The sequence below is a fragment of the Canis aureus genome, chromosome 8, assembly GCF_053574225.1.
Source record: "Canis aureus isolate CA01 chromosome 8, VMU_Caureus_v.1.0, whole genome shotgun sequence".
Taxonomy (NCBI): Eukaryota; Metazoa; Chordata; class Mammalia; order Carnivora; family Canidae; genus Canis; species Canis aureus.
Window position 1 is genome coordinate 77,598,505 of NC_135618.1, and position 14,890 is coordinate 77,613,394.

General features: G+C 41.7%; 1 protein-coding gene and 1 long non-coding RNA gene across 4 annotated transcripts; one reads left to right on the top strand and one right to left on the bottom strand.

Moving 5' to 3' along the window:
- Positions 1-2,688: 2,688 nt before the first annotated feature.
- On the bottom strand, positions 2,689-5,085 carry MRPS17 (mitochondrial ribosomal protein S17). Of its 2 annotated transcripts, none has more exons than XM_077908395.1 (3): positions 4,930-5,085; positions 4,346-4,485; positions 2,689-3,123 (listed from the first exon to the last, which is right to left on the bottom strand). In XM_077908395.1, the coding sequence occupies exons 2-3, from the start codon at positions 4,466-4,468 to the stop codon at positions 2,854-2,856; spliced, it is 393 nt and encodes a 130-aa protein (XP_077764521.1). In that variant the 5' UTR covers positions 4,469-4,485; positions 4,930-5,085; the 3' UTR covers positions 2,689-2,853. The 2 variants fall into 2 exon arrangements, with proteins under 2 accessions (XP_077764521.1, XP_077764522.1); XM_077908396.1 differs by lacking the exon at positions 4,930-5,085 and adding an exon at positions 4,563-4,897.
- A 52-nt stretch (positions 5,086-5,137) lies between these two features.
- LOC144319793 (uncharacterized) lies at positions 5,138-10,272 on the top strand. 2 transcript variants are annotated; one of them, XR_013385508.1, is made up of 5 exons: positions 5,138-5,399; positions 5,722-5,829; positions 8,882-9,097; positions 9,441-10,162; positions 10,212-10,272. It is a non-coding gene; the product is annotated as an uncharacterized LOC144319793 (long non-coding RNA). The 2 variants fall into 2 exon arrangements; XR_013385507.1 differs by having other exon boundaries at positions 5,138-5,829.
- The last annotated feature ends 4,618 nt before the right edge of the window (positions 10,273-14,890 follow it).

Sequence of the window (14,890 nt, forward strand, 5' to 3'; positions counted from 1 at the left end):
AGAGGCAACATGAGAGAGGGCACTGAGGGGACACGAGTTGACCCATGGAAGGGAGGGCATCTCAGGCCAAGAAGTAGGTCATGATGGCACGATTTATGGAAAATGTATCCTGGGTAAGATAAAAGCCACAAATGTAACCTTGAAAGCTGCAACCAAGACAAGTTAGGCAGAAAGGGAGTCAGTGAGAGAAGGGGGAGAAACAGGGAATAGGCCCCAGATGAGGGGAGCATTTGGAGGGCAGTCCAAATCTGCGGAGGCCAAGAGGAAACTGCCCTCAGGACTGCGAAGCTGGGATGTCTCTGTGATCCAGGCAGGCCTCTGCCTAAGAGGGGTGGGGGCAGGAGCTGGGCTTCCTGGAGGCAAAGGCAGCATTGGAGTTTTCTGACTGGAGGACTATTTGAACATGTTAATAATGTCAGGGAGCCACCATGGAGGACATAAAGGGTCCGGTGGATGGAGGAGTGGCAAGGATTTGCTCCAGACCGGGGACATACATATCTCTTGGAGGCCATTGGAAAAAAGACCAAGGGACACAGGACAGACCAGAGGCTGTGTGGCTGAGCGGGTTCCTGATCTCAACTGGCTTATGCTTAGTGAGCTGGTTAAGAAACCCAGATAGACAGGGCAGCCCCGATGGCCCAGCGGTTTGCCATTGCCTTCAGCCCGGGGTATGATCCTGGAGACCCTGGATCCACCCCTCGTCAGGCTCCCTGCATGGAGCCTGCTTCTCCCCTCTGCCTGTGTGCCTCTCTCTGTCTGTCATAAATAAATAAAATCTTGAAAGAAAGAAAGAAAGAAAGAAAGAAAGAAAGAAAGAAAGAAAGAAAGAAAGAAAGAAAGAAAGAAGGAAAAGAAAAGAAAAGAAAAGAAAAGAAAAGAAAAAAAAAGCAAAGCTGTTAGACCCAAAAGGGAGGCCAAAATGAGCTTTCCCCAGAGCAGAAAGGATATGTCCCAATCCTCCACTGCAGGAAGCAAGCTTCTTCAAGCCAGTGATGTCGGTGTACCCTTTGTGACTTTCTCACACATTCTCCCAACTTCCCAGCTATTTTTTAAGAGACCAATGCTTTAAAATATATTTTCCTGAAAAAAAAATTTTTTTTCCTGAGATGTAAGCTTGGTAAATATTTCTTGATGTTGCTTTTGTGCTACTTAGAATTAGGCCACTTACTCTGCATTTTTCCCTCCACTATCCTCTTGCTCTGGAGGACCATTAACCCAATGCTTTTTACTGGTGGGGCGGGGGATGGGGAAGTACTCTTATCTCACAGGTGTACAGCTTAGGTTACTCAATGCCACTAAAGAAATACAGGGCATATTCCTGGAACATAATTTTTACACCAAGATTATTAGGAAAAATATCTTAAGATATTAAAAAAGAGTATATATAAGCATTTTAAATATGAGGTTTTTGAGATGGCTTGCACAGGTGTCCTGTTTTTTCCGGGATAACAGGTTCCATTTAACCCCACCTGTCGGAGACCTAGACACTCTTTTGCTTGTTGGAACATCATCTACCCTTTTCCTCTTTCCTCACCCAGTTCAGTTTTGATCTTAGGACTAATCTTTGAACAGATCTGTCTATCCCTCTAATCTTTCCCCTTCCAGTCCCATTCTTTACACCGATGCTATTACTTTTATTGGTGTGAATCTAATTATATCATTCTCTTTAAAAATGTAAAAAACCCACAACCACTTACAGTATAATTTCCACCTATTTCTCTACCTGAACTCCACTCATGTTTAAAATATCCCAGCAGTCGTCATCAGCTTGCAGAACCCCTTGGTTATGCTCCTTTCTCTCATACTTTCAGGATTTTACACCACCTGGAATGCCCTTTCCACAACCCTCACCTATTAGCCTGGAGACTGTTCTTTTAAGATTCCATTCAAGCACTATCTAGCCTTTTCCGGGAAGTTATCCTAATTTCTTCCCCCAACCCACCAAGTGCCTCTCTGCTATGAAGAAACATGCACATACCTCCCGTGCTAGACTATGAGCCTTGAGTGGGTGGGCAGTGGTTATGGTTACTGCTGAAACCCTGTGCTTGTACAATACACATACTAGTTACACCAAAATATGCTCCAAGTTTCTAGAAGCCAGGAAACTGAAATATATAACTCATTGTTTCTTCAGGTTAAAATCTAGGTTCATAGTTTATTAAAAAGCAGCAACAAAATTGAAACTCTCCAACTAAAAAAAAAAAAAAAAAACTCTCTAACTCAAGTGCACAGTGTGAGAAACTCTAAAACTTTATCAATGTATCAGATTATATGCACTCAGTCCTATGAAACTACTCTAGAATACAGGATGAAAGAAAAGTGACAGAATTTTCAAGTTTTATTTTCTATGTGTCAACATTTTTAATACAGACTGTAATCTGATAAAGTCTGACCCTAATCTGTTATTTCCATTTGTAACTGGCTAAATAATAGAAAACAATTTAAATTAATTTCAAATATATGCCACCAAAAATAAATATTCACCTAATGTGGTCTGATTGGTTTTATAATATCAAAAGGTTTTTTTCTTCCCCGAATAAAGATTCTAAGGTAATTTCAAGATTCCTTTGAATGAAAAAAAATATACCTTCTAAAACAGTGAACTTACAAAACAATGCAGGGGAATGCTGGGCACACTTAGTGTAAGAGGAAACTTTATGTCCAGTGAAAAGGAAATTTAAACATGACTTTAAACTTTGGTGAAAATTTTTAATAAGGTCTTTACTTCATTTACTTTTAGCTATTCCATAAACATTGGAACAGAAATCGGACAGTTTGAAACTTAGAAAAATTTCTTTTTCCGTAAAGCAAACTTATAAATCTTTCCCTTTGGCTCCTTTTTCCAATCCTCCTTCACTGTGCTGAAGAACTATTGAGCTCTTTTAGATTTTTTGTTAGGCAGGTGGTTTCCAAGCTGACTGGGTTTTCCAGGTAGGTAGTTCCTGCACAGGGTTTTCTGGTCACAGGATCTATGACCTGTCCAACCTTGAAAATGATTTCAGCCAGTTCATGTTTCACGTGCTTTGTTCGTGGAACAGGTAGAGCTTTGAGAAGCACAATATCCCCAACTGTGCACTGCTGAAGGGCATCATGAGCAAAGTAGGTTTTTCGCTTATTAAAATACTGTTGAGAGAAAGAGGAACAAATCAGTAGTTCCCATCTGTGATCTGACCATGCAGTATAGGCTATGAAAAAGTAATGCACAGAAAACAAACTGGGACTTGGAGAAAAAAAAAAAAAAAATACAGTTAAGGAGGCTTCTTCTTCTTTTTAAGATTTTATTTATTTATTCATGGAGACACAGCGACATAGGCAAAGGGAGAAGCAGGCTCCCTGTAGGGAGCCCGATGTGGGACTTGATCCCAGGACCCCAGGATCACACCCTGAGCCAAAGGAAGGTGCTCAACCACTGAGCCACCCAGGTGCCCTGCTGTTGTTGTGTTTAATAAAATACCACTTTATTTCACTCTTTAACTCACCTGGTGCCCCATACCCTTAACCCTCTGCTGTTGTGTTTTTCATCCTAGAAAACAAAGAGCATTTCTACCTACCTGTGCACCCAACCTGGAATGCAGAACCATCCCTGGCACTTTCCTCTTCCTCCGTTGCACATCTAACAAATCAAGGACCCTGTCCCTTCTTTCTAAAATCTGCTTTTCTCACTCCATTCCCATTGCTCCAAGGACTGTTCAGGTCCTTATATCCACTCCAGACTTTTTGTAATAGCCTTCTTACCCACTTCCTTACCTCCAGTCCTCATCCTTAGGTCTCTGTCTTCCTTTACTCATAGGATGAAATCCCTGAATACCACATACAAGACCTCTGTCACCCAGCTTCCATTGTTCTTGCATTCAGTCAACAACAGTTAGTGCCAACTTAGGGTCAAGCTCTGCGCTTGGCGTTGCCAAACCGTGTGTTGTCCCTGTACAGTCTCATGCCCTTTAATGGCTGAAAGAACTTCCAAAAACCACTCATCATGGCTCCTCCAAACCCGGTCCTCTGAATAAGAGCCTTTTTGAGATTCAGCTTAAGGATGCTCTCCTTCAGCGATGTGGGAAGAAACAGGTGTCCTGCTCCCTGCTCTCAGTACTTTGCACAGGGAATGACTATAGCAGTTACCAGACTGAGTTGAAATTAACTTTATGTGTCACTAGAATTTGAGAGTGAACCACGATCAGTTCAATTTGTTACACCCACAGATCAGCCCAGTGTCTGGCTTGCAGCAGATGGTCGGTCTATCTGTACTGATGGGCACCTTTCTCTGCTCAGAACATGGTGGTGTTTACTCTGCTCAGTAACATGGTGGTGTTTTATCAATGCCACCGGAAGAAGGGACGTCTCTCACCTTTAATAAATAGGGATCCAGGACAAGCCTGGTCACTCTCACTTTAGCTGTTTTTTGCATTGCTGTTCCAATGACCTTCCCCACGATCCATTTGGCGTGGACGGATGAACGAACGATTGACATTTTGTGGCTTTGGTCACCTGAAAAACAAATTTCAACGTTGAATATGCTGGTGGTTAGGACTCACCTGATGAATTTTGTTACTCGAACTGCTGACGTTGAGCAACGGTTTCTGTCAGCCTTCTGAAATCAGCACTGTTTCCTCAGTCCAAGCTCTCATCTTGACGCCGTTTACAAAGGTGTCACGGTCATCTAGGCCTCAGTTTCCCCAGGGTCTGCTCGCAGGTGAGCTCTGGGCGCTCCGCAGCGCTCGTGCACGAGGGCCCTCGCTGCCCCGTCCTTCTCGCCTATCCCGAAGGCTCCAGCGCCGCTGCAGCCCAGAGGACTTGGCGGAGGGCTCTGGCGTCCAACTTCGCAGGACACCTTCCCAGGGGCCTGCCTTTCTGGGTGCGTCCGACCGGGCCCGGGTCCGTTGGGGTGACCGATCCTCAAACCCCGCACTACCCGGGGGTCAGGCCACTCACCGCGCCTCCAGGCACTCCCCGGGACCGCCTCTCTCCTCCGAATTCACCCCTTGCAGCAGCGGCGCGACAGTCACAGCACTACTTTCCCCGCGCGGGTCGTACGGCTCGCCTCAGAGCGTGATGACGTCACGTTCTTGCAAGTAGCTCCGCGTCAGACGTCTCCTCTCATTGGGCCGTGTGTCACCTCAGCTATGGGCGGGGTAAAGGCAGGGCTCCGCCCACTTCCCCTTAAAGGAACCCCGGACCGTCTATAACCGGGAGATTTTGTACCTGACTTTCCTCCATGCGCGGGGCCGCTGGAGTATTCCGGTCTTTTATTTAACTATTCCATTCGGTTTCCTCTTCTTATGCTGGGCTCCCAGACTTGGACAAGGCCTTCCAAATCAGAGGAACCTCATTCATTCATCCAACGCCGCTAAATGCTTACACTTACGCGTTCCACCCCACGTCCGCTTTCAAGAAAAACTTCAGTAGGATTTTGTGCCCAATTTGATTTTCGGTGTTATTTCTCCATATCTGCGAGACGGAGAGAAGTCCAGCATTGGCACATATTTGTGTGTGACAATTATGAAGAAGTTAGATGGGCCGTTAGTCTTCTCGGACCGAGGAGGACAGGGAAGTCAGGAAGTCCAGAGAAACAGAACAGCAGGCTCCGGGCAGACAATCTGAGGGCCACAATATGGGTGTGGGCCGTGCTTGACCACCGAAACATCTTAGCAACTGCTGAGGGAAGACTGGGAAAATAAGAGTTCTCCCATTCATCAGCCTGTCCAACACCCATTTCTTTTTTAGCCAACAGGTGCACGACTTTTCTCACTCCGCGCTGGGCAAAAAGATGATTCACAGGACACTCCCGCTTCCAGACAGCCCACAGTCCAGTCAGGACGGATGGGTAAAGAAGTAAGTGTACGACTGTCGGTCATGGAACCTTGAGAAAGGACTGCATGAGTTTGCAGAGAGAGGACACTTGATCAATACATTGCCCTTGAACAGGGGCTACAGCTTGAGGGGAGATGGACATGGGATGTGGAGAGGGCATGTGAGGCAGAAAGGAGAGCATGTGCAGGAGTGCTGGGGTTTGAGAGGCAGTATGGTGAGCAGGAGACTGATACTGCCCGGTTATAGGATCAGGAAGAGAGTGGAGGGATTCAAGTTGGTCAGGGATGGGCTCCACCTGGGAAGCATTTCTTAAGGGCCTCACTTTTACCTCTAAGTGATGAGACCCCTTTGAGAGAAATGAATAGTTTTGCTAGACTTCAATATCATTGTGGTAGGAGAATGGAACACAGATTGGAGAGATTGGAGGCTAAATGCTTTGTCAGGGATAGTGAAAACCTAAATTAGAGCAGTGGGAATGAAAGAAAGTGGGTTGGAGAAGTGACTGGGAAATTGGCCATGTGAGGCAAAGGGACAGAGAGGAGGTAACACTATGTGTAATATGGCATATAAATAACAGAAGCTTATTTTCTCACAGTTCTGGAGGCTAGAAGTCTGAGGTCAAGGTCCCTATCTGGTGAAGGCTCTTTTCCTGGCTTGCAAATGATCACTTTCTTGCTATGTCCTCACATGGCCTTTCTTCTGTGTATGTGTGCACAGGGAGAGAGAGAAAACAGACAGGAGGTGTTTTCTTTTTCTTTAACTCTAATCCATTGGATTAGGGCCCGACCTTTATGCCCTCATTTAATCTTAAATGTGTCCTTAAGGTCTTGACTTCAAATACCATCACATTGGGGGTTAGGGCTTCAACATACATATGAATGGTGGGGGGGGCACAATTCAGTCCATAGCAATAAAATCAAAGAAGCAAAGTAAAAGCCTTGTAATCTTAAATTCGATTTGGGAATACAGTTTGAGCACATGATTTATTTTTCTCCAAAAAAAGTTTTTCTTGCAGGATTCCTGGGTGGCTCAGTGGTTGAGTGTCTGTCTTTGGCTCAGGTAGTGATCCTGGATGAGTCCCGCATCGGGCTCCCCACAGGGAGCCTGCTTCCCCCTCTGCCTATGTCTCTGTGTCTCTCATGAATAAATAAATAAAATCTAAAACAAACAAACAAAAAAGTTTCTCTAGGAAGCCTAAAAACCCAGGATTAATCAGTTCCTAGCACCCAGAAAAAATGGTATTTATATACCATTTTTCTCTGAAAGAAACAAAGGATCCTTGAAAAATGACTGAGCAGGAAATGTGTGAGTGAAACTTGGGACATCCTGTGTCAGAAATCAAGAGAGCTATTAAAGATGAATGGAGTCAGGTCAGAAGCCTACCCGAAGCAGTTCCCACTGAACTAAGATGAAATTATAAGAGGCTAAAGAGAATTATAACTGCAATGGATTGAAAAACATGAAATATATAAAAATCCATGAGTTCATAAAGGTACTTAAAAGTAAAGCCCTGGTTGCTTTGGGGAGTCCTAGGGCACCAAGTCAATAATTTGAAAAATAAAAGAAATCCATCTATCATAAAATATGATACAAAATGCATTTCAAAATGACCAAATAATTAATGCATAAGGAATGACAGAATTAAAAAAGATTTTTTTTTGCAACCACTAATGAAATGATGAATAATATCACTAAAGGTTAACAAAATTATTAAAAGATTGATGGGCAACGTCATAATAAAAAGCAGAGTGATACTACCTGAGCCACCAATTAATCTTACTATCAGTAAAAGTGAGTCAACTGGACATTATACATCTTTTGATGTAAAAGAAGAAAGTATATAGCATGACTATAAAATAATATTGCATAAAAAGTGATCTGAATCTATTCAATTTTCTAAATCTAATCACCATTTTACAATGAATACAAGAGATAGAGGAACAAGTTAAATAACACCAGGAGCAAGTAACCTTTGAAATAAAAAACCTAGTAGATGGGTTTTTGGCAGATTAGATAGAGCTGAAGGGGGACTTAGTAAACTGCAAGGTAAACCATAAGAAATTATTCAGAGTGTAGCAGAGATGAAAGTGTGGCGAGTAGATTGAGAAGCTCTGAAAACCCAGAAGACTCCACCCCAAGATTGCTAGAACTCATACAACAATTCGGCAGCATGGCAGGATACAAAATCAATGCCCAGAAATCAGTGGCATATCTGTACACTAACAATGAAGAAAGAGAAAGACTGAAGAAAGATAAAATAAGGAGTCAACCCCATTTACAACTGCACCCAAAAGCAGAAGATACCTAGTAATAAACCTAACCAAAGAGGTAAAGGTACTATATCCTAGAAACTATAGAACACTTCTGAAAGAAATTGAGGAAGACACAAAGAGATGGGAAAATATTCCATGCTCATGAATTGGCCTTAGGAAGCATGGTTCTACTTCTGCTCATTCAAACAATCTTCTTGACTCTTCCCAGTCCTAGATAATGTGCTGAGATAGTGTGCATTAGTAACATAACATCAGGAAGCATAGACAATAGGATAGAGTAGAAATTATTTGTGAGACTTGGATTGGAGAAACTTTGTATGTTTAGAAGGTTCCCAGGGTTACCCTCAGGTTCAGTAAATCACTAGAAGAATTTCTAGATTACTCACTCTTGTCAGGCAGGACATTCCAAGGACTTACAAGATTACCTCCCAGGAGCCAGGGCAAAGTGCCAAACCTTTCTTTGGGTATGATTTATCTTTTACTAAACAGCTTGGTATGTCAAATACCCTCCTATATAAGGGCTTTTCTAGCTTCCAAGAGTGTGTATAACCTCTACAGAATTCCAAAAATTATAAAATCATAAGCTGCCAGACCTTCTTAATGATTAGACTTAGAAGTCCAGAACAACACTTCTTTTGCATTTCTGTTGGATAAAGTAAGTCAGAAGCTGATCCAGATTCAATGTGTGAACGGGGCTACACAAGAGCATAAATATCAGGAAATGTGGAGACTGCTTACCGTGATCCTTTCTTATTTTATTTTATTTTATTTTTTTAAATTTTTTAATTTATTTATGATAGGCATGCAGTGAGAGAGAGAGAGGCAGAGACACAGGCAGAGGGAGAAGCAGGCTCCATGCACCGGGAGCCCGACGCGGGACTCGATCCCGGGTCTCCAGGATCGCGCCCTGGGCCAAAGGCAAGCGCCAAACCGCTGCGCCACCCAGGGATCCCATCCTTTCTTATTTTATAATTTTAATTCCAGTGGTTAAACATTAAAGAATTTCTTATGGTGAGGTAAGTGTGAGTTTTGTTTGTAGTCTTTTCCTTCATGTCCTTTTATATAATAAGGTTTGTACAAACAAAACAAAGCAACACCAAAAAACCAACCCCCCCCCCAAAAAAAAAAAACCTTTGGTTCAGACTACACTGTTGTTTGGATTCGTTCTAATTATGCTTTGTCTCATTCTCACAGAATGAGGGTTTTTTCTGTAGATCTGTTATGGTTTTCTTGTGATGAATCATCACATTCTAGAATTCTCCAAGTATGAATTATCCCTGGGGGATCTTTGCATTATCATACCATGAAATGGCTCTTCATGATGAGTTTTGAACTTTTTTGTTTTTTCTTTGGATTCAGGCCTAGTACCCTAGATTTTGAAAGACAAACAGTTCTTTGGGGGAAGAAATAAAACCAAAAATAAATTTTACAAGAAATATATAGTTCCCCCCACTCCTACCCTGACAAGGCCTGGTCATGACCCTGAAACCCAAGGAATGAATGTAGAAGACGGAAGAACCAGTGAGCAGAGGACAAAAGTGATTGTAAATGATGTTGCCATTTGGTTGTACAAGGTGAACAGAGGATATTTAACCAGAGTACTGGATGAAGAAAAGGTTGACAAGGAAACTAAAAAGAAGTTATGGTCCTTGAGTACTAGAGGACAAGGTTTTGAAAGATCGGGTTCTGGAGTCTGGATCAGCTCTGATTCTAAGGATACTATAATATATATATTATAATAATATGTAATATGTATATATATATATATATAGTAATCTGAAGTCAGTGTAGGAAGGTTTTTGGGAGTTTCTGAACTCTACAAAATTGTACATGTAAAATATGGTGTGTATCTACAGGCCTTTGTGGGAAAGTAGTCAATGGCTTTTATCAGATTCTCGAAGAGGTCTGTGATCCTGTTCCTCCCAAATTAAGAAATTACTGCTTTATACCCAGATAACTACAACAGACTTTGAGTTCATGATACAGCTACTTTAGGCTTTTGATTTAAATCTATCCAAGACACTGCTACCCTGTTAACCTTCCCATTTTGTAATAGTTCTGTAGCTTCCACTTTGTTTTTTGTTTTTGTTTTTGTTTTTGTTTTTTTTTGTAGCTTCCACTTTGTACCAGAAGCACTTTGTATCTCTGCTTTACATCTAACTAAAATAAATTTATATATATATAAATTATATATATACATGTATATGTATATATATGTATGTATGTATATGTGTGTGTGTGTGTGTGTGTGTGTGTGTGTGTATAGTAATCGAGAAGATCCATGCCCAGGAAAATGAAACCTAGCTATCATGCTGGAGAAACAGATTCTGTTCTATATTTCAATTGCTGTAATTATCATCTTATTAAATAAAAGTTACTGAGGTAACATTGAGTAAATTTATCTGCCTTCAGGCTTGTTACATGAAAAGTATATATTACTTCACTTACCTAAATTTGTAACGTGCCCAGCATAATATCTTCACAGATTGTGTGCACAACAAATATTTATTACCTTGTATGTTATTCATCATTTGAATGTTTCTGAGTAGGCATTTAAGAAATCTTCATTAAATGAGTATATGGTAACAGATAATGTTTATAATACGATGTGCTAGGCACTATGACAAATTTTTAAAATTTAAGTTTAAGTTAGTTAGTGTATAGTCTATTATTTATTTCGGGAGTAGAATATGGTGATTCATCCCTTACATATAACATCCGGTGCTCAATCCAACAAATGACCTCCTTAATGCCCATCATTTATTTAGCCCATCCTCCCACCCACCTCCCATCCAGAAACCTTCAGTTTGTTCTCTATGTTTAAGAGTCTTTTATGGTTTGCCTCTCTGTGTTTATCTTATTTTATTTTTCCTTCCCTTCCCCTATGTTCTTCTGTTTTGTTTCTTAAATTCTACATGAGTGAAATCATATATTTGTCTTTCTATGACTGACTTACTTCACTTAGCATACTGCCCTCTAGTTCCATCCACGTTTTTGCAAATGGCAGGACTTCATTCTTTTTGACCATTGAGTAATATGTCATTGTACATATATATGCTGCCTCTTTTTCTTCTTCCTTTTTTTTTAAAGCAAAATATCTCCTGTGATTCTGCCTGATCTCCCTGCTAAGCACTTTTTCGTCAGGGAAAACTCCGGTGTGGATTTTTAAAGTTCCTGCTTCTCCAGGGCTGGGCTTTCCTGTCCTGGAGGCTTTTGCAGCTTGGCGTTAGCCCGGATCCTCATGGTGCCCCTCCCCCACTTTATTCTTTTTTATTTTTTTCACCTTCCTACCTTGTTACAAGTGAAAACTCATCTCTCTGTAGCATTCCAGCTGTTCTCCCTTTACATCTCAGGTTGAATTTGTAGGTGTTCAGGATGTTTTGAAAGTTATTTAGGTAAATTTGTGGGACCACATGGGTTGAGGACCTGTACTGTTCTGCCATCTTGCTGCGTCTCCCAAAATAACTAACTTTCTTTCTTTCTTTTCTTTCTTTCTTTCTTTCTTTCTTTCTTTCTTTCTTTCTTTCTTTCTTTCTTTCTTTCTTTCTTTCTTTCTTTCTTTCTTTCTTTCTTTCTTTCTTTCTTTCTTTCTTCTTTCTTTCTTTCAAAATAACTTTATTTAAAAAAATATTTTGGGGTCAGCCCAGGTGGCTCAGCAGTTTAGCCCACCTTCGGCCCAGGGCCTGATGCTGGGGTCCTGGGATCAAGTCCCATGTCAGGCTCCCTGCATGGATCCTGCTTCTCCCTCTGCCTGTGTCTCTGCCTCTCTCTCTCTTTCTGTGTGTCTCTCATGAATAAATAAATAAAATCTTAAAAAATATATTTTTATTTAAATTCCATTTGCCAACATACATTATAACATCAAGTGCCCTCCTCAGTGCCTGTCACCCAGCTGCCCCATCCTCCTACCCACCTCTCCTTCCCCAACCCTTTGTTCATTTCCCAGAGTTAGGACTCTCTCATGGTTTGTCTTCCTCTCTAATTTTTCCCACTCATTTTCCCTCCTTTCCCCTATAATCTGTTTCACTATTTCTTATATTCCCTGTAAGAGTGAAACCATATGATGATTGTCCTACTTTGACTGACTTACTTCACTCCGATTGTTCTATCCAGGTCAAAACAAATGGTGGGTATTCGTCCTTTCTGATGGCTGAGCAATATTCCATTGTATACATAGACCATATCTTCTTTATCCATTCATCTGTTGAAGGACATTGAGGCTCCTTCCACAGTTTGGCTATTGTGGACATTGCTGCTGTGAACGTTAGGGTGCAGGTCCCAGCATTTCACTACATCTGTATTTTTTTGGGTAAATACCCAGTAGTGAAATTACTGGGTATTTTTAACTTCTTGAGGAACCTCCACATAGTTTTCCAAAGTGGCTGTACCAGTTCGCATTCCCACCAACAGTGCAAGAGGGTTCCCCTTTCTCCATATCCTATCCAACAGTTGTTTCCTGTTTGTTAATTTTCCCCATTCTCACTGGTGTGAGGTGCTATCTCATTGTGGTTTTGATTTGTATTTCCCTGATGGCAAGTGATGCGGAGCATTTTCTCATGTGCTTGTTGGCCATGTCTATGTCTTCTTTGGTGAAGTTTTTGTTCATATCTTTTGCCCATTTTATTTATTTATTATTTATTTTTAAATATTTATTTATTTTTTTTGGAGTTCAATTTGCCAACATATAGCATAACACCCAGTGCTCATCCCATCAAGTGCCCCCCTCAGTGCCTGTCACCCAGTCACCCCCACCCACCGCCCCCTTTCTACCACCCTTTGTTCGTTTCCCAGAGTTAGGAGTATCTCATGTTCTGTCTCCCTTTCTGATATTTCAAACTCATTTTTTCTCCTTTCCCTTTTATTCCCTTTCACTATTTTTTATAAATTTATTTTTTATTGGTGTTCAATTTGCCAACAAATAGAATAACACACGGTGATCATCCCATCACGTACCCCCCTCAGTGCCCATCACCCAGTCACCCCAACCTCCCGCCCACCTCCCATTCCACCACCCCTTGTTCGTTTCCCAGGGTTAGGAGTCCCTCATGTTCTGTCACCCTCTCTGATATTTCCCCACTCATTTTCTCTCCTTTCCCTTTCATTCCCTTTCACTATTTTTATATTCCCCAAATGAATGAGACCATATGATGTTTGTCCTTCTCGGATTGTCTTATTCACTTAGCATAATACCCTCCAGTTCCATCCATGTAGAAGCAAAAGGTGGATATTTGTCGTTTCTAATGGCTGAGAAATATTCCATTGTATACATAGACCACATCTTCTTTACCCATTCATCTTACGATGGACACCGAGGCTTCTTCCACAGTTTGGGTATTGTGGACATTGTTGCTATAAACATCAGGGTGCAGATGTCCCAGCATTTCACTGCATCTGTATCTTTGGGGTAAATCCCCAGCAGTGCAATTGCTGGCTCATAGGGCAGATCTATTTTTAACTCTTTGAGGAACCTCCTCACAGTTTTCCAGAGTGGCTGCACCAGTTCACATTCCCACCAACAGTGCAAGAGGGTTCCCCTTTCTCCACATCCTCTCCAACATTTGTGGTTTCCTGCCTTGTTAATTTTCCCCATTCTCACTGGTGTGAGGTGGTATCTCATTGTGGTTTTGATTTGTATTTCCCTGATGGCAAGTGATGGGGAGCATTTTCTCATGTGCTTGTTGGCCATGTCTATGTCTTCCTCTTTTTTTTTTTCTACCTCAGCCTTTATTTATTTTTTAATAAATTAATTTTTTAATTGGTGTTCAATTTACCAACATACAGAATAACACCCAGTGCTCATCCCGTCAAGTGTCCCCCTCAGTGCCCGTCACCCACTCACCCCAGCCCCCGCCCTCCTCCCCTTCCACCACCCCCAGTTCCTTTCCCAGAGTTAGGAGTCTTTATGTTCTGTCTCCCTTTCTGATATTTCCCACACATTTCTTCTCCCTTCCCTTATATTCCCTTTCACTATTATTTATATTCCCCAAATGAATGAGAACATACAATGTTTGTCCTTCTCCGATTGACTTACTGCACTCAGCATAATACCCTCCAGTTCCATCCACGTTGAAGCAAATGGTGGGTATTTGTCGTTTCTAATGGCTGAGCAATATTCCATTGTATACATAAACCACATCTTTATCCATTCATCTTTCGATGGACACCGAGGCTCCTTCCACAGTTTGGCTATTGTGGACATTGCTGCTATAAACATCGGGGTGCAGGTGTCCCGGCGTTTCATTGCATCTGAATCTTTGGGGTAAATCCCCAACAGTGCAATTGCTGGGTCATAGGGAAGGTCTATTTTTAACTCTTTGAGGAACCTCCACACAGTTTTCCAGAGTGGCTGCACCAGTTCACATTCCCACCAACAGTGTAAGAGGGTTCCCTTTTCTCCGCATCCTCTCCAGCATTTGTGGTTTCCTGCCTTGTTAATTTTCCCCATTCTCACTGGTGTGAGGTGGTATCTCATTGTGGTTTTGATTTGTATTTCCCTGATAGCAAGTGATGCAGAGCCTTTTCTCATGTGCATGTTGGCCATGTCTAGGTCTTCCTCTGTGAGATTTCTCTTCATGTCTTTTGCCCATTTCATGACTGGATTTTTTGTTTCTTTGGTGTTGAGTTTAAGAAGTTCTTTATAGATCTTGGAAACTAGCCCATTATCTGATATGTCATTTGCAAATATCTTCTCCCATTCTGTAGGTGGTCCTTTGGTTTTGTTGACTGTATCCTTTGCTGTGCAAAAGCTTCTTATCTTGATGAAGTCCCAACAGTTCATTTTTGATTTTGTTTCTTTTGCCTTCGTGGAT